General features: G+C 35.0%; 2 protein-coding genes and 1 long non-coding RNA gene across 5 annotated transcripts; all 3 read left to right on the plus strand.

Annotated features, from left to right (window-relative positions):
- Positions 1-974: 974 nt before the first annotated feature.
- On the plus strand, positions 975-3,711 carry LOC137745415 (uncharacterized). Of its 3 annotated transcripts, XM_068485368.2 has the most exons (5): positions 1,013-1,298; positions 1,453-1,777; positions 2,071-2,140; positions 2,242-2,333; positions 3,534-3,711. In XM_068485368.2, the coding sequence occupies exons 2-4, from the start codon at positions 1,577-1,579 to the stop codon at positions 2,289-2,291; spliced, it is 321 nt and encodes a 106-aa protein (XP_068341469.2). In that variant the 5' UTR covers positions 1,013-1,298; positions 1,453-1,576; the 3' UTR covers positions 2,292-2,333; positions 3,534-3,711. The 3 variants fall into 3 exon arrangements, with proteins under 3 accessions (XP_088536857.1, XP_068341469.2, XP_088536858.1); XM_088680731.1 differs by having other exon boundaries at positions 975-1,777; XM_088680732.1 differs by lacking the exon at positions 3,534-3,711 and having other exon boundaries at positions 1,014-1,777; positions 2,242-2,527.
- Positions 3,712-9,606: 5,895 nt separating this feature from the next.
- Positions 9,607-15,961, plus strand: LOC137744888 (solute carrier family 40 member 2). Its single transcript, XM_068484698.2, has 8 exons — positions 9,607-10,122; positions 10,463-10,613; positions 10,708-10,904; positions 13,213-13,689; positions 14,234-14,405; positions 14,541-14,678; positions 14,806-14,916; positions 15,580-15,961. The coding sequence occupies exons 1-8, from the start codon at positions 9,992-9,994 to the stop codon at positions 15,739-15,741; spliced, it is 1,539 nt and encodes a 512-aa protein (XP_068340799.2). The 5' UTR covers positions 9,607-9,991; the 3' UTR covers positions 15,742-15,961.
- A 95-nt stretch (positions 15,962-16,056) lies between these two features.
- Positions 16,057-16,346, plus strand: LOC148692227 (uncharacterized). Its single transcript, XR_015954167.1, has 2 exons — positions 16,057-16,195; positions 16,284-16,346. It is a non-coding gene; the product is annotated as an uncharacterized LOC148692227 (long non-coding RNA).
- Positions 16,347-20,229: the final 3,883 nt, after the last annotated feature.

The raw sequence follows: 20,229 nt of genomic DNA on the forward strand, positions 1-20,229 counted from the left end.
TGGGCATAGAGAAAGATACTGCCTCTAGAGATGAGATTAAGGGCTGGTTTGATATTGCTGTGTTTTGAAAAAAAACTGCTTCTGCTATACTGTGAGAATAAGCAGATGTGAAATAAAGCAGCAGAGTGTTTGGTAAACTTTTTTGTAAAAGTGCTTTTGAAAAAAAAAAAAAAAGCAGTACTATAGTATTTGGTAAACTTTTATGTAAAACAGATGTGAAAAAAAGCCAGTTTTTCAAAGCTGGGTTTTGCAGCTTCTTGTTTTTGGTTTTTTTTCACCCAAAACTGTGAAAAAAAGCTGAAGCTGAATGTTTACCAAACTCAAAAATAGCTCACAACTTTTTTTGATACCAGCTTTTTTCAGAATCACCTTAGTACCAAACCAGGCCTAAAGATTCATCTGAAGCTCTCTTTATCGACTCTTCCTTCCCAGCATACAAGATCAGATCAACCAAGTTTTGGTGTAAGCCCTTCCTTCTCTCTAATCCAAGCAACGACAACAATACAAACCAAACTAGCGCCTAGCTTCGGATGCTAGTTCAGAACTTGCCTTTGCAAGTTTCACTTTCATCAACAGTCACCATTCAAACTGACTAATTTTAGCGGCCAATGGTCATTTGAGCCTCCTAAGGTCCACTTGCATGATTGCCTCCAACAGTCAAACTCACTTAGCATTTAATCAACTTCGCTTTGAATCAAATACACAATCAAATTCATTAATATCAACGACATACAGTCATTCACGCACATAAAAGCACAAACTCATGTTGTGGGATTACTACTATTCAATTGCATGAATGACTAGACATTTCGATGTCGTCACTCACCACACACGTCATGGAATACATAAGCTTTGTGGAAACTGGTGGCTGAGGGCCCACAATGACATGGAAAAGCTGCTGATATTGCAATTTAGCATGCGTTTTCATGGCGATGCTGATAAATATTACAAAGTAGTCTTGTCAATTAGCGCCATTTTTATATTTAAAAGTAAAAAAGTAATCCAAAAAAATAGAGAGATCAAAACTCAAACGAAGTCTTCAGCACACAAGATCACCACGTCCGCCACCAACATCCACCGCCAACTCGACGTCGTACGGCCCCTGGACATGGCAGCGATTTAACCGGGCCGCCACTTTCTCTCTCCTCAGTCCTCCCTCGTACCTTAACACCCACGCTCAGTTCCAAGCAGTCATGAATCGCCGTGTCCCCTAAAAAAATACCTGCCTCGTAGTTTCCGCTCCCCACTTCTTAAAAACTGTTTTCGAATCTGATTTTTCCACTTTAACAACACAAAAGGTAAGCTAAAAATTCAAAAAACCCAAAAATCCCCGATCTTCAAAAATCTGTTTTCGTTTTCGAATCTCTTGCAGTATTTTTTTTAATTCAGAAATTTCAAGTCTTTTTGTTTGCAATTTAATAATATGGGAAAGTCGCTTCCCTCCACCGCCAGGCTGTACCAAGTCGCCAAAACGACGTCGCAGGGTCTAGTGACCTCTCCCCCAAAGCAAACGAGGCCCACCTCGCCGACAACGCAGAAATTGTCGAAGCGGCCGCGGTTGTCGAAGGGGAAGGAGATGGAGTCTGAAAGCAGCTCAGTGAACGCGAACAGCAGCAGCAGCGAACACCGCGTGCCGCTCTCCGCCGTCGTGTCGGACTGCATAAAGCGGTGGTTCAAGGACACGCTTAAGGAGGCCAAAGCCGGCGATATTAACATGCAGGTTTTGGTGGGCCAGATGTATTACAACGGCTATGGCGTCGCCAGAGATGCCCACATGGTAATTGCCTTTCTGGGTTTGGTTTGATTTCTGGGTTTTTTTAATGTGGGTTTTGGGTTTTAGGGTTCAAGTTCTGAGCTTTTTGTTTTCTGATCTTGTTTTCGTGTTCTAATCCTAATTAGTTTACAGTAAGTGGCTGAACTTGTTTTTTGATCAATTTTATTGGCTAAAGTTGCAAGCTTTGTGTTTAGCACTACAAATTGTAGAGTTAAATGTTAGGATCAGTACTTAATTAGAGCTCTGGTTATGATTCTTATTTGTGCTAATGCTTTTCGGTTTTCACAATTTTACAGGGAAGAGTATGGATTACAAGAGCGTCGAGGACGCGATCTTCAGCTTGGAAAGTTGGTGATAAGCAGCCCGGTTTGACTTCTGTCTTTGCAATTTCTGTTATCGTCATCATTGTGCTAATCATCCTTGCCTTATTAGCTTTGCCTCTGTTTGGTCTTCTGTGTCTGTGGCAGGTTATAATGCAAGTGATTCAGATTCAGATGAACTGAAGTGTGATTCTTAGCACGACTAAGTTAGCCTTTACGCCCGATCAAATTTTGAGCTGGTATTGCTTTTGTTCTTGCCCCTTTTGTACTTGTTTTACTTTATCGTTCAATATTTAGAATAATTCGAGTCTGCAAAAATAGTGAACAACGAGTGTGATCCCGTATGTGAGTTTCAAAATTTGTAATCCTATGAACATTCGTATGGTTGGAAGACGTCTACTATGTGTATGTATGTAATTGATCTTACTTGATACTTAGTATTTGTTGATTGACTTCCATAGCTCATTTGTATTTGTTTTCCTTCATTTATGAGATGCATACAAAATGTTTTTTGTTTCACATCGGTTTTCAAGCTTAGAATTTGCATCTTCTTTGTTGAGTCTTTTGGAGTTTATTTTTCCCTCCCCCCTTACTTTCCTTCCCATCACCAATGTAAGAGGAGGGAGAAACACATATTTCTTTTCCGTTGTCCTTCATGATTAACCCTTTGCATCCTTTCATTTCTACATCCTTCCTGATTCATCGTTTGTTAAGATTAAAACAATCAATCTTGAGTGGTATACAGCACCCCCAAGATCTCAGTATTTGGTAATAATTTTCTTGACTGGTTGAAAAAGTCTCACTATCGGTTCATTTTGTACTCCGAAATCAATATTTTATCATCTTCACAACTCACGGAACCAGTGCAGGATGACAAAACTAGGAGTGTATATAGCATTGTTCTTTGAAAAGCCCTTATTGTTGACATAATATTTGTACTGGGTTTGGTTTTTCGAGTCTTCATTGTATACGCCTCTGTTAAAATATTTGCGGCAATCTGGTCAACTTGAATTCTGAAGAAGAGAAAGTTGCTAATATCTGTGTGTGTGTGGATTGACATGTCAGCTGTCTACCAGAAAATTTCAACCCATCGTTGGATCTCTCATTTTACTGATAGAAAGTCCAACGTTTGTTTCTCATACAAAAACATAGCATAGATTCATCACTGTGCATTTCTAAGGGCTGTTCGTTCATTTTCCCCATGAGAACGTTTATGAAACTGAATCGGAAGTAATTTTACGATACATAATGCTGAGAAGTCGAGGTGTGGTCTCAGAATTATTAGAAGATTTGAATGATTTGCTTAGCCAAAGTTTGTGGAGGATGATGTGGTAAATAGATATCGTAACTGTATGCTTTGCCAGATAATTGATGTCTTCTGTCGTCAATTGCGCATATCCGGCTAAACTGATCTCTAGTGTCTTTGCTTCTTGTGGTAGGATGTCGTAGGCTGTGCTTGGAGTCGTGCTGACCCTCGCCCGCCATGGATGTGCCTGTAACAAGTTTCGTACTTTCTTCCCTCATCTTTGTTTTTGTTTTTCCTGGACCTATCAATGTATCCAAACCTTTATTTTCATGGGAAAACAATTATTTGTTAAATGCACTTTCATCTCTAAAGTTTGAGTTGTTACTTACAAGCAATTGTACAGATGCTATGCATACGCTTATTAAACTTTACAAAATAAAATATATATAAATAAAATGGCCGCTGAAGCTTTTTTGGTGAAGACCAACGATTTTTTATCATTAAAGAGGTCGTGCATATTTTTAGCGACTGTTTTATGATAATTATTCTGCCACTAAAAAGCTTATTTCATTTTCCATGTACTAGTAAATGTAAGCAAAGTTAAGAGACTCATTTAGAAATAGCTTCCAACTCATTTTAAATAAGTGAGACAAATAAAATTTAAAAGAAACAACTTCCAACTCATTCCAAATAAGGGAGACGCGAATAAAATTTAAAAGAACATCGATTTCCTTTTGCGCTTTTACAATTTTAACAAGTCATCTTGACGTCTGTCAATGGTCACCTTGTGATTTGATTTGTGCAAGAATAATAACACCTTCCATGTGAGGAGCCGGGTATTCTCCGACTTAAAATACTCTTGATATTAAGAAAGGTAAACAAATGCATGGGACTTGCTGGCGAGGTTGCTGTTGAGAACTTGAGACTTGCAAGTGGTAATTTACAGAGGCAGATTGTCTGTCCTCCTAACCGCACAAAATAGGAGGGGATGGAAAGGACACCCAAACAGAAGGGCAGACAATCTGCCTCGGTATTTTACAAACCTGACATAGCTGATTGACTGATACATGTATTTATTTAATCATTGAAAGCTGATTACTCGCATAAATACAAAAGTTTTAGGTAACCGCCAATTGAAAAATGTATATATATTTATGATTAAGCATAAGCATCTAGCTCAACAGATGAGTTAATAAAAAAATAAATAAAAATAACAGATGAGTTAATATAAACATTTTTCAATGATTTTTTCCCCTTTAATTTTTGTATCACAACTTTGTCCATTTTTATAGCTGCCATGCACCTTCGACCTCTTAATTTGTTTAATTAAATGTTGCAAAGTATATACTAATGACTAATCATAGTTGTTAACATTGCTTGAAGGCTAAGGATTGCAGCATTGCTTCTGTGTGCAAATTTAAATAAACGTTGCAAAGTATATACTTATGACTAATCCTAGCTGATTTTTTAAAGCAGTTTTTTTTTCCCTTTAAGTTGAGGCCTTAATTGCTTTTGGTAAAGGAGAAAAAGAAATGTTTTTTTTTTCTTTCAAAATTATGATTTCAAAATAGTAGAAAACAAAAGCAGTTCTATACATGCTTCTAAAAAGTGTTTTTTTCATTGAAGACATGTGAACAGTATCAATTAATGAAACTTTCATATTAACTATCCTAATCCCATCTGTTTTTGCTAAAAGTATTTTTAGCATTATAATTTACTCAATACTTTTCATGAAGATCTGACTTTTCATCTAATTAATCTTATGTCTGTAGAATTGCATGTGCAGGATTCTAATTCTCTTAATTTTGCTCAATTTATCTAATTTGTATGTATCATCTAACATATGCGTTCCTTATAAAATCCACCCGCTGAAGGGTTTCAATTTTACTATTACGTAACGAGTCATGTACATAAGAATCATTAGTATATTATAACGGTTGTTTTAGCATGTGATCTTTTGTCACATAATATGGTCTAAAAATCTAATTCTTGTATTATATTAGAGCATCTCTAATGGCAATGGAGTATGCAAATTCATTTGATGAGCCATTTAAGTAAAACTAGCTTCCACGGTACAGGCAATTGAATTTACAAATTTTGCCTAGTGTAAGCAATGTTGACTACAATAACATAAGTAGGCAAATTAGGCTCCGCATGCCAAAACTAAAATGTAAAAGAGGAAAATTGACGAAAAGAGCTTGAAACTTTGGGTTTTAACCAAAATAACAAAAAGGTGTTGTAAGTGAATAATATCATGAGTGACTTTTTAAAGTTAAAATGTCCTTAACGTTTTTAACTTTAAAAAGTGAACAGTACCAGGAGTGTTTCATTAAGACTTCCAAGTAAAAGTAGACGTTATAGATAAAATAAAATATTAAGATATAACTATGCCTATTTTTTTCTTCTTAAAGGAGACTAACTAGTGGCTTTGCCACGGCAGTCAACCATTACAGAGACCAGGAAGACTCACAAAGGTATTTTAGCCTCCTCCTGGCCACCATCATGTGATTCACTAGCACCAGGAATCGAAATCAAAACGTGTTGTATGAAATATGATCTTAGAATTTGTTTTTAACTTTAAAAAGTGAACAGTACCAGGAGTGTTTCATTAAGACTCCCAAGTAAAAGTAGACGTTATAGATAAAATAAAATATTAAGATATAACTATGCCTATTTTTTTCTTCTTAAAGGAGACTAACTAGTGGCTTTGCCACGGCAGTCAACCATTACAGAGACCATGAAGACTCACAAAGGTATTTTAGCCTCCTCCTGGCCACCATCATGTGATTCACTAGCACCAGGAATCGAAATCAAAACGTGTTGTATGAAATATCTTAGAATTTGTCCCCAACTACTGGGCCACATCGTGGTGGTTAATTCTGCCAACTTGGTTTGCCTAATCCATTTAAACAACATTTTTATTTTTATAAAACAATTGAGTAAGCAATATGTCACGTAAACTTTTATAGTATAATTTTATCTATTTTAATCCCCTGTGGACTATACCATTGGAGATGCTTTTACCATTTGGATTTTAATTGTTGGTAAGTTAGGGCAAAAGTGGAGGGCAGCATCGCGGTCACGGTCAAGTACGAGTTTAGCAGCTACCGTTTTCTGAGGCGTTAAACGTACTGTATTGAGATCCAATTTTCTATTCTCTCTGAATATATAAATCAAAACAAGCGTTAATATTGTATCGATGGCTGCAGTGTTAGGTTTTGCACCACGTAAAAACAAACACTCAGCTCAATAAATTAATAGTTTTGCATCACGGTAGCTCGTGTTAATTTACTCACACACAATAAATTAACACGAAACTTTGGAACATGAAAAACTCCATCAAGTGATAAATCATGCAATAATTTGACTGATTCAAATGCTCTCAAATCCTGCCTTCCCCGCATTCGTATTGCGTCTGTGAAAAAAAAATTGTGTTTAGTTTACTATATTGTCAATAACGTTTACTTCGGTTATTGTTTTTCAAAGTTCTGCTGACACGGTTAATTTGACTGATTCAAATGCTCTCAAATCCTGCCTTCCCCGCATTCGTATTGCGTCTGTGGAAAAAAAATTGTGTTTAGTTTACTATATTGTCAATGACGTCTACTTCGGTTATTGTTTTTTAAAGTTCTGCTGACACGGTTAATTTGATCCTTCTAACTTCTACCTTTTTTTTTATTGACAAAGAAAATTTTGTTATTAACTAATTTAGATTATGTAGAATTGCAATAAGGTTGTGCTATGACACACCTATTTTTATCTTCCACACATTCTTGATAACTTTTGGACATTTACTTCCTTCAATTCATTTGATTTGATGGTTGAAAATTGAGCAAATTGTTTGAAAAAAAAAATAAGTATGTAGATAGCACTATCTTATGTTTACAACAACATAATCCACACAGGTTTTGACCTTACACTTGCAGTTCATCTCAACCCAAATGTAGGTTAATAGATTAATTGGGCCAAACAGGTACATATTCAGAGGGATTCATGGACATCATGGCTCGGAACACAATACTCACATGTTTACTTGGGCATAAATCTTGCTTCGGAAAAGTCATGAAATGTTATTCATATTATGTTTTTGTACCACATTTTTATATCATTTTAGATTATATTTGATGTGGACAACCACATCATTTGAATTAATCAGATTTTTAAATTTAGTTCATTAATAAACTAATAATTAAGAAAAACTAGTTAATTAAAAGGAATTATTATTGGCACTCCAAAAATCTTATTCTATACTCCAAACTTTCTATATTTGGAAAGAAAAATGCATTTGTGAGGAGTGTAGAATGAGATTTTTAGAGTGCCAATAACACTTTCCTAATTAAATTATAATTGTGATATATGAGAAGTTTTTCTCCTTCATTACTCATAGAAAAATGAATGAATGAAAATGAGATCGCGTACTTTTGCTAATTAGTTTAGTTCCTTTTCTAGTTTTAATACTTCGATCATGGATAGTTTCGTAGTAATGTGGAGCGCAACATTTTCCATTTCACAGGTGTTAGTAAATGTAAGCAAAGTTAGGATTTAGAATAATTTCAATTCCCCCGTGTCAAAACACAAATGTCATGTAATGAGCAAACTCATTTAGAAAACGTTTCCAACTCATTCCAAGTAGCAAGCATATCATAATATGAACAAAATTAAAAGAACATTGATTTTCTTTTGCACTTTTACATTTTTTTAGTACAACGATATTTACATTAAGAGGGGGAGTTTGGCTAAGTCACACAATGAGCAACCTAATTTAGTATCGAATTCGTCATCTACGAGGTTCGAACCTAAAACCTCTCACTTGCAAGTGAAAAAGAGTATTACAAAACCGTAGTATTGTGTGGTTGCACTTCTACATTTTTATTAAGTCATCCGTACGTGTGTCACTGCCGGCTTATGATTTAATCTGTCAAGAATAAAAACACTTTACATGTGAAGAGTGAGTATTTTCCAACTTAAGATACTCTTAAAATTAAGAAAGCAAAAACAACATGGGACATGCCAGCGAGGTTGCCGTTGAGACTTGCAAGTGGTATTTTTCAAGCATGACACTGCTGACTGACAGGAAAATATATTTATTTAGCGAATTATTATTGATACTTTAAAAATCTCATTTTACACTTCAAATTTTCTATAATTAGAAGAAGAAAAAAATACAATTGTGAAGAGTGTAGGATGAGATTTTTGGAATGCTAATAACAGTTCTCTTTATTTAATCATTAAAATATAATTACTTGCAAAAAGTCAAAAGTTTTACGTAACTGCCAATTGAAAAATGTCTATATTTATGATTTAAGTATCCAACTCAACGGATGAGTTAATATAAACCTTTCTCACAAAAGTTTCCCCCTTAATATTTGTATTACAACTCTGTCCATTTGTATCAGCTACCCTGTGCACCTTTAACTTTTTTTTTCTTTTTTCCTTTTTTTTTTAATTTTATTATTATTAAGAGAAGAGGGAAGAGTTCAAAATGATTACAATAATTTAGGGGAGTGAGAAGTTTCGAACTTGAGACACATGAGTAAAAACCAACATCATATCCACCAAAATATTGGACCACACCTTTTAATTTGTTTAATTTAATATTGCAAAGTATATACTATGATTAAATATCCTAGTTGTTAACAGTATTTGAAGGCCAAGGATTGGAACATTGCTTGAATTTGCTATAACACTTTCATGTATTTAATATAATTACCATATGATAATTAGATATAAAGCATATTAGAGTTGAATCACAAGGGCATGGAAGGGTGGCAGACACATTGGCCTATAACAAAGATGCGACTTTTCATCTGATTAATCTAATGTTTTGTAGAAATCCACCCATCGAAGGTTTCGATTTTACTATTATGTAAAGCGTCATGTACGTAAGAATCACTAATATAACGTAACGATTGTTTGAACATATGAACTACTGTTACATAATATGATCTAAAAACTAATCCTTCTATCATATTAGAGCATCTCCGATGACAATTGAGTATGCAAATCCATTTTGATGAGCCACGTAAGCAAAACTAGCTTTGGTATATACAATTGAGTTTACAAATTTTAGCCACTCTCCCAAAGTAGGCAATGTTGACTACAATAACATTAGAAAATCAAGTTTCGGATGCCAAAACTAAAATGTAAAATTAAGTAGATATTATAGATAAAATACAATATTAAAATATAATTCTGCTTACTTGGCTTGCCTAATCCATATGAGTGACAAACATTTTCATAACATAATTGAGTATGCAACCTATCAAGTCAACTTTTATAGTACAATTTCATCCACTTTAGTTACGTATGAGGCCAATAGGCTATAGAAAAAGTAGATGCTTTTAGTATTTGGATTTTTATTGTTGGAAAGTTCAGGAAGAAAGGGTTGGTAGCATCGCGATCACGTGATCAAATCAAATGTGACTGTCTGTTCAGCAGCTAGGTTTTTCTGAGGCGTAGACGCACTGGATTGAGACCCAATTTTCTATTTTTTTCCGAGTAGATCGAAACCACGTAGCTAGAGAGATTCGCATCCTCAAGTCAGCATGAACATCTATCATTGTTGTATTGATAGCTGCAGTGTTTCAGTTTTGCACCACGTAACAATAAACCCTCGCTCGCTCTTCTGCACGTCTGGTGTTTTGATCTGAAATGGAGGAAGTGAGAGAGCCCCTTTTATCCCGAGTGCAAGAACAGCCTCCTAATCCAAAAGATGATGGAGTTCCTCCTCATCTAATCAGATATCTCTACTTTGGCCACTTTTTATCCAGATGGGGCACCAGGTTAATTTGCTAGTTTTCATGTGTATTTTTTTTATATTTTTGGATTGAGTTTTTGCTTAAATTTATTGTGAACTTTCTTAATTACGTTAAATGATGCGTTGAAATTAATAATTTGTTTTTCTTACTTTGCTGCTGAAAGTTTTATGAAACTACATCAAGTGCTAGAAAGAATAAAAAAAAAAAGAGTAAATTAAATATCAGAAACTAATTTGAAGATTATGAACATGTTGATTAGTGACATCACTTGAAATCTCTAAAAAGGAACAAATGAGTGGGCAGGTTGGATTTTGATCAAACTTTAATTTCTATTGAAAATTGAATTTTCTTCTGTTTTCTGCAGGGTGTGGGAATTTTCTGTTGGTTTATACATGATAAGCATTTGGCCCGACTCCCTACTCTTTGCTGCTATCTATGGAGCGGTGGAATCAGCCTCCACCGCGCTTTTCGGACCCTTAGTTGGACACTGGGTGGATAGATTTACATATATAAAGGTATAAGCAAGCTTATATATGTGAATTGTTAGAAGAAAAAGGGAGACAAAAAAATTGTTACATAATTATACACATCTTTCACTTCTGTGAACAGGTTCTCCGGCTTTGGTTGGTAACACAAAATCTCTCTTCTATTATTGCTGGAGGCACTGTGATGGCATTACTGGTCTACTCTGATTTAAACCGCACAAATTTTCATGCGTTCATCATGCTAGTAATATTAACCAACGTCGCAGGAGCTGTTGGAGTTACTTCTACTCTCGCTGGCACCATCTTAGTTGAAAGAGACTGGTAAATTCTCAAATTAATTGCTCAGACTTTCATTAGAACGAGGCTGCTCTGAGATTAACAATCTAAATATTAAGCTTTCTCATGAATATTAACAATCTAAATATAAGCTACTAATTATGCGTTTTAAACTTGCAAATACATAAGAACACCTAGTCTAGAAAGCAAGTACAAGATCATTCCCACAAGATTGCACTAATATGTATCTAGATTATGATTCCTAAGAGTTTAAATTAATTTGTTCACAAAAACTAACAAAGATGCACACAAGAGATTTGATAGAATATATTGAAGATTATTTGAAACTGGTAATAAACAAAATAGAATAAAACAAAAATAATCAAATGCAAACAGATTTGGAATATTTGAAACAATGAGAAGACGAGTTAGGGTTTCAGTATTCACTACTAACTACCTTCGTAAAGCAATGACATGCACAATGCTATAAAACAGATTGAGATATTCGTGTTTGTCAACCTAAAGACATGATATTTATTCTTTAAACTATATATTGATTATCCTAAGTAACGAATAAGGCATGGTTTCTACTCTAACTCTTACCATTCTCGAAGCATTTATAATGTTATATGCTAAGTTGCATCTCGAGAAAGTATAATACAATTGAATTGACATAAGACACAAAGCCCAGAACACAGTATCTATTTCAGTTTTTCATGCTACTTAACTCCAAGAACTTTGCAATAGTTCTTTCGTCGCTTGGCATAGGCACAAGACTCGATCATCTAAATTTGTCTATGTAACAAACTCAATATAAGAAATAATTATGGTGATCAAGCATAACAAATACACGTAAAAAGTGAAATATAATCTGAAATTATCAATAAACATCATCAAATTCGTTTATAACAAAAGCATAATCGAAAACTTAAAAAAAAAAACTTGACTAAGACATTTCTAATGATCAGTTGGTGCGGCTGGCACTGAATTTTCTATTTTAATTATTGTTTTCCCCGCTGCTGCTGCCTCCTCTGTTTGGTGGCTGCTCTCATTTTTATTTCTTTTCTTTTTTCTTTTGTTTTCCACGCTGCTCTGATCAGGGATAATATGTCCCCTTTCATTTGTAACAGCCAAAGGCCAAGAATAGCCTCCCTATCTTTTCTCACCTAATGAGTTTTAAGGTTTCGTTAGGAAAACTAATTTTACGAGCATTTTTTTCATCATCATAATTATAGTATATGATTATCTTACACTTGATCAATTCACACATGTCTTTTCACATAACTCTAATTAACTTTCATATTAAATGTTACTTTATTAATTTTGAAAAAAAAAATTTAACCAAGATTAAGTAAAATGACACGTGTCAATTTTTAAACCAAATTGCAAACTAAATTATGTGGCACTAATAAGAAAAAATACATTAATCGACATTTTATTCAATCATCTATAACCACATCATTTGTTTGCAAATTTGGTTAAAAAAATTTGGTCTCTCTAGCATTACCCTATATAAAACAAGCATTCTCATTTGTTTTCTTCCAGACTTTTGGCTCCTCCCAACCGTAAATAGAAATTTTAACCCTCTAATATGCCCAGTTGTAGAAAACTTTGAATTCGCGTGCAGCCCGACTTTCATTTACTGAAACTGCCACAACGCCCTCTTCAAAAATGATATTCACGACCGTAAATTCTATAGAAAATAGACGTTCGTAGCTTTACAAGTGTGTATGGCTCATCTCCTGGTTCTTTCCAAGTTGGTACAATTTATTCCGCGAACTCCGTTGATTTGCACAAATAGTGCTAACTGCGTAGGATTGTAAAAGCTTTTTTAGTCTCCATACTTTCTTTTTAGCTCATTTTCACTCTTTGCTTGTTACAACCTACAAAACACAAATAGAATGTAAAACATATATAAAAGAGTAAAGCAAAGGTGTAAACAATGAGAATTAGTATGAATACAATGACGAATTTATGCGCACAACACGCTTATGTTAAAAGTGCACTTATTAGAAACATGCTGAAATATTTGTTAAAAATTCAAGTGACTTTTGAAAAGAAAAAAAAATACTTGAAAGTGCTTCTTGATGAAGCACTTGACAAGTGGTTCTGTAAAAGCGCTTCTATGATCCTTAAGCATTTTTAACTTTGTTTGACAAATACAGTCATAAACTTTTGTAGCTTGAAAACACACCTTTAGCCCTTCCAAAATAAGATCCCAAACAGGCCATGTTTAACTTTTAATAGAAGTAAGTTCTAGGATGAGGTTTTTTTGGTCTGTCAAAGATAAGTCCTTGTTTATCCTTAGCCCAGATTTGTTGTGCATATCATATATCAACTGCTCTTTCTGCAGGGTGGTGGTGATATCGGAAAGCCATTCTAATCCAGAAATACTGACAAAAATGAACTCGGTCCTTCGGCGTATCGATCTCTTCTGCAAGCTATGTGCTCCTGTGCTAACTGGCTTCATTATCAGCTTTGTGTCCCTAAAGGCTTCTGCTTTAACCTTAGCACTCTGGAACACTACAACTATCTGGTTGGAATACTGGCTTTTCATGTCTGTATACAAGGGGATTCCGGCTCTAGGCGAAAGCAGCCAACGGAAGATATCAATGCCTTCAAGAAGTGATGTGTCTACTGATGGTCAGGAGACAAGCAGCTTGCTTTCTCATGATAAAAACGATTTGGAACCGGCCGAGGTAAGCTGGATTAAGAGAGTAACTGAAATGGTCTCAAGGATCCCTTATGTGGCTGCATGGAGAGTGTATTTGCAGCAAGATGTTGTGCTCCCTGGTGTTGCTCTGTCTCTGTTATTTTTTACTGTGCTTAGGTAAAAACCCTACCGATACTAATTTCTTTTTATCTTAACTTTCGTGTCGTGGCTTTGGCTATAAATAGAACTGGTTGCAAACTTTTAATCAAAAATAGAACCAAAAGGATACTAAATGGACAATAAACCGTATATAAACTATGGTTTAGGCCATGTTTGATATGTCGGACATGATTAGACGAGATAAACGACTTGATTTCAAGTGCAGTATTGGAAGAATATATGATGTTATCTTCTAATTTGTAGGATTAAGACGGACTCTTCGTATAAAGATTGATGTTTAAACTAGTTCCTAGGAGTCCCACCATTTTTTAGGGGATTAGTAGGGATACAGTTAAGACATAAACCTCTTCCAAATAGTCCTTAATCCTTGAAGTTAGAAAAGAACATCCATATTCTTTTTTGGTTGCACTTGAAATTTAGTCATTTAGTTCGCCTAAACTTTTTGATTAAAAACTTAAAACCGGTTCTATTTGTGCATATATTTTATTCTAACGTTGTGATTTGTGAGTAAGTCTCTTACCAATTGAATCTCTTATTCCAGCTTTGGGACATTGATGACAGCTACACTTGAATGGGAAGGCATACCTGCATATGTCATTGGGATAGCACGTGGAATCAGTGCTGCAATTGGAATTGCTGCAACAATTCTGTACCCTATAGTGCAATCTCATATTCTAAAACTCAGAACCGGACTTTGGTCGATCTGGTCTCAGGTAAAAACTTTGGGGCTCCTTTGATGGATCGGTCTGAACTGGACAATTTCAGTTAAATTTGACTAGACCGGACTTATTTTCGAGTGATCACAATTTCAGATTCTAATCTTTTTTCATATTTATTTCTTAATGCAGTGGACCTTCCTCCTACTGTGTGTTGCTTCAATTTGGATATCTAATAGCAACTTATCAGCATATATGCTGATGGCAGGAGTGGCTGCTTCTAGGCTTGGATTGTGGATGTTTGATTTAGCGGTAATCCAACAAATGCAGGTAAAGTAAAACAATATTAATTTAAACTAAACTAATAATCTTATAGGTTTTTTTATGATTTGTGATGAAAGTGTTTTCAGCATTTCTTTGATGCCTTGACATTTAGATGTATCCATATGTTGGACAGGATCGAGTTCCTGAATCGGATCGATGTGTAGTGGGAGGTGTTCAAAACTCCCTTCAGTCAATTATGGATCTGATGGGTTATGTCATGGGAATAATCGTCTCTAATCCACAGGTAATCATATTTTACTTTATGGCTTGATGATTCTAGGTAGGGTGCAACTCAGGTAAGGTCAACCCAAATCCAACAAAGGTCACAAAACCCTACTCGGCTTTTAACCTGTCAGAAATTGAAAAGTAAGTTCAAACTCAAATTGTGAAGTATGAATTAGAGTTAGGTCGACCTTACAAACTACCTAACCCACAAAGTACTACAGAAAAAAAATAACGTTCAATCGGAAGTATATCACTTTGTGTCTACTCTCTTCTCATGTGATCGTGTCAAGTGACGAGCGATATACACAACATAATAATAATAGGCACAAGAAAATATACGATCAGCTGCATCTAAGTTTCTCTTGAGTTGCATCCCTAGTTCGATTGACCCAAACATCATTCGTATAATAGTCAAGCTATAGAGTATAGGCCAAAAGCCTAATGGTCAACTTCATCTAGTTTTGAACAGCTTCCATTTTTGTTTTGCACCTAAAGACCAAAATAGTCCAGTTCATGTGTTCAATCCCCATGTTCAACCCCAGAATCCATAGTTTGGTGACTTTGTGTGACACTAATTTTTTATATTTCTCACTTCAGAAACTTTCTAAGTTTCTAAAATATTTAATTAAGTTATTAATGAAACCCATTTGGGTGTTTGTTTAACTGCATTGTTATTTTTCAGGATTTTTGGAAGTTGACTTTGCTGTCTTTTGGTGTGGTGACATTGGCTGCATTGCTCTATACTCTGCACCTCTACCGCATCAGAAAGCACCTCATTCACTTTGAGAAGTTATATGCCATTTTTAAATGTTTTACAACATCATCACAATCTGCAAGTGTATAGTTGGGTCTCCAATTTGCTGTTCATATAAAACTTTTAAAGTTGGGCCTTTATCATGCATGTATATAGCATTTGTCATTAGTATTACGGTTTAATTATTTTTCTCATGTTCAACTCATATATTGATATCTTATTATGATGGGCTCATTGTGTGAGTAAGCTCAAATTCCTTTTCCTCAAGTATTGTTGTATGAAATAAAAAAAGGAAATTATCTTGAAAAAATTTCTGTTGCTGCTAAAATTAGGAATGTGTAGAAAGTCAAATATCAATTGAATCCAGTATTTTTTGTGGATGCTTTTTAGGAGTGATGATGAGTATTTCTTATTTGTGGAGAGATTTTATCTTGTAGCGAAATATTTCTTTATTTGTGATAAAATCGACGGTATGTGTGCAGTGGAATAAAGTAAATAAGACACAATATTTACGAGGTTCGTCAAGGGTGCCTACGTCCTCAAGGTAGCAGTAGTACTTTCTTAGTATTTCCTATTTGTGGAGAGATTTATCTTGTAGCGAAATATTTCTTTATTTGTTGTAAAATTGACAGTATGTGTGCAGTGGAATAAAGTAAATAAGACACAATATTTACGAGGTTCGCCAAGTGTGCCTACGTCATCGGGGCAGCAATGGTACTTTCTTTCATTATCTGAAATAATAGGAGTACAAAATAACTCTCATTATTTTCTCTTTTCTCTATAGCCTGACTTACTAGTAATTTCTTTCGCATCTCTCTTCTTTTCTCTTCTCTTCCTTTCCTCCATAACTCCTCTTTATTTCTTAGTAACCCATCCGTTTTTCTTCATATGAATAATAATCCATCTGATTTTTCTTTGGACGAATAGTAACGAACTATTCATGTGTGTCATCCACATATTATATTACAACACTCCCCATTGGATGGCCATACGTCAATTTTGGATGCTCCCCCTGATGAGTATCTCCCTCTGATTTCAAATTCTTTAATCTTACTGATTACTATGTTGCTATAATTTGATACCATTCATGATAGTTGGAGTGTTTGCTTCTGAAAGTGGTTCACATGCGCTCCAAATTTTAATGGCCATAGGTTTTAACCAAACTCCTATATTTCTGAGAGATAATAAGTTGTGGCAATGAATGTTGCTTCCTTGATCGTTGTAGGATCAATTTATTTCCATATGTAAATACAAATAATTTCTGAGAGCGATTTGTATGCAAGCTAGAGAGATATTCATATTTTTGCTTGCCCAATAAGACCATGGCTATTGGTGAGTTCTTTGGAATAGAACAATCACATGTCTATAATTTCCTGGAGTTATCAAAAGATAAACCTTACTTCATTCTAATACCATATGTTGGTATTATGCTTCACAAGAAATGTAACATCTGATTCAGTGTATTGTACTAAATACAGTAAGACACATACCTCACTAAGATATGGTACTTCTGGACCAAATATCAATTCATCATTTCCTTCACGAGAATGAATGATCTTTCTTAGTGTCTAAATATTGGTTAATCATTTGAGTATTCAACCCATAATCTTCAATCCATATAATTTTTTTTTTAAATACCATAAACATTTTGGATAAGATTTATGTTGGCATATTGTTCGATATGGAGCTCGAGACAATATTCCTTTCAACGCTTTATAATCTTTCTAAACTCTTCAGGAGTCCCATTCTAATATTATCAACTCATGTAAAAGATGTAGTATGTTGTAACAACATTTTCTAAACTCTTTAGGAGTCCCATTCTAATATTATCAACTCATGTAAGAGATGTAGTATGTTGTAACAACATTATAAAGATAGTACTCACTAAGGCAATTTATAACATCTATTGGTATTGAGTACATAATTTATGATTTACCTTTCAAGGGCTTTCTTCAAGCAGTCTGAATCCTTTAGGGATTTTCTACACTTCATGACATATTCTCCTTTGGAATTTATACAAAGCAACTTGCTTCCATGTATACTTGAGGGATTTACTTGTGGAGATATGCTTAAGGTATTTCATAAAACTTCGTGGAATATATAATTCTCCATTTAAATGAACAAGTCTCACAATGAGAAATCATGTTTACAGGAGTATATCACAATTTCAGGTTTCAACTAGGAACCTTGTGTCATATCATGTTGTGTGTAGTTTAATGTATTACAAATGCCCATATGTAACCTTCTGGGTTCAACATCATTTGGCGATTTGTACTATAGGTCCATTTTTTCACGTTCTTAATAAATGGTAATGGAATTGTCTTTCTCTATTTTGGCCAATAATTTTTCTTTTTGTCAACGAACAAAAAAAACGTGGTTCAATATCAACACAACTCATTGATGAATTTAGTAGCTACTGAAAACCAAAATTAACATTGGTAATCATCAATTTATGATCCCATAATTCTCATGTGCATGCACATGCATATTTACAAGTATTTCATTACTTTAGATATCATTTCCTCTTCAGCAGCTTTACATTGTCTCTTTTAGGACAGTCATCTCTTATTAGATGAATTGTTTGAGAATTTGGATCATAACCTCCTCTAGAGCGTTATAGAGCTTGGATTTTTAATCTATACTTCTGGGGAGTTGAATCATTGGAACTTACACATCGATCATGCTTCAGGCATAAAATATATTAAAACTGTTGTGTCCATGGATTACCTATTTGGGAACTTGAATCCATACGGCGACTGTCATGCTTTAGGCATAAAATATATTAAAATTGCCGTGTCCATGGATTACCCATTTTGGAACTTGAATCCATACGGCGACTGTCATGCTTCAAGCATGCAACAGTATAGTAGTGCCAAGTTTATGGATAGTCTGACTGAGACTTTAATCTGTGCGGCGTCTCTGTAACTTGTAATCAATTAGTAATTTTCATTACCCTTTTGTACATTATGTGAATGATATAAACTGGTAGAGTTTGTTGGGGCTGTGAGTAGGATTCCCATTATTGAACTTTGGTCTTCTATTCACTCAATCAACCACCAATTTTCTCCCTTTGGATTTCCATAGAGTCATCATTGATCATTCTACTTCAATCTCTTGCCCAGAAGAGGTGGTGCGCAATCTTTACCCTTGGATGGTTCATCACTTCTTGGTGACTCATCCATGCTTGGCAGCTTTAGTGTAAAGAGTCAACAACGTACCAATTATTTTATGATGTTGGTGACTTGAGATCGAGCTTCAACAACAATTGAAGATGACTACTTGAGAGCAATGCAAGGTAAGCAATCAGGAAAGGTTCCAGGCAGTCGGTTCCTGATCAGAAGTTTGATTTCAGGTTCCGACTGATTGATTTCTTTCTCTTTGCCTTGCAGGTAAGAGTAAGGGTAAAGGAAAAGATAGGGAAAGAGCATGATATAAGATACTCTTGCTCTCGACCCTAATAATATGAGATACTTTTGCTCTTGAAGGAAAAAGTATAAGATTTTGATGTTAGTGTAAACCTTTTCGATCGAAAGGGGTTTCTTGCTAAGAAAATGAGTTTGGCATTTTGAGAGACTTGGTTGAATAGGTATTCGAGATAAGGAAGACTGAATATGTGGAGAGGTTTGATTGTAGATGCATTCTTGGCAAGGAATATGAGTTAGGCATTTTGGATGTGTTCTTTGCCATAGAGGATGAAGGTCGGTATATGTAGGGATTTCCCAATAGTAGATAGTGGTGCGGATGTGGCCTTGTCACCCACGCTTGTTGGAAATAGTAGTGTAATAGTGGTGTAGTTGTAATAGTGAACTTTTCGCATTTTAACTTTGCCAGAGATATTTTGATAGAGTTGTCATTGATATCCAGAAAGTTGAGATATGTTGACAAACTTTATTCAAGAAAATCCAGCTTTTGAAATTCGGAGAGCGGTTTCTCTTCGATTTTTGAATAAGTGGCTATGTTGCCTCTTCTTTTATAGAGGTATCAATTGTATTCAAAATGCACGCTTTGAAAGTTGCCCGCATGTGAAAATTATCCTTGTTGTATTTATGAGATTTCACTCTATCCAACCCTTTTCTTTCATCATTTCTGAAAATGGCTTGCCCATCCAACCTTTGTTTAGGTTTGAGTCTTGGAGAAAATACACACGAGCCGCGTCAGAATAATATGCGACGCCCGCCTTTTTTATCTTCTAATGGCCATCTTACGGTTAAAGACTCTATGACGAGGGATGATATAACGGCTACAGTAGTAGTTAGGAACTTTCTCACTCCCAGAGACAAAAGAATACTTTCAAATAGGTCTGATGAATTGGCCGTTCAAGACTTTTTAGCTTTTAGTGTTCAGTGTGTGGGTTTTGTATCCAATATGGGCCAACACTTACTTACTCAAACTCGCCAAGTCAAAACATTAATGGCTGAGATGGCAAGTCTTAGACAAGAGGTTAGAGGGCTCAAGTACAAGAATAAAAAGTTGCGCAAACTTGCAAATATTTACTCGACGAGTATGAAAAGAAAGCTCGACCAGCTGCAAGAATCCGAAAGTCAGATTCAAAGTGACATCCAGAGATTCGTGGCTAGA

This window comes from Pyrus communis, chromosome 12, assembly GCF_041283825.1.
Source record: "Pyrus communis isolate YQ-2024b chromosome 12, ASM4128382v1, whole genome shotgun sequence".
In the NCBI taxonomy this organism is placed as follows: Eukaryota; Viridiplantae; Streptophyta; class Magnoliopsida; order Rosales; family Rosaceae; genus Pyrus; species Pyrus communis.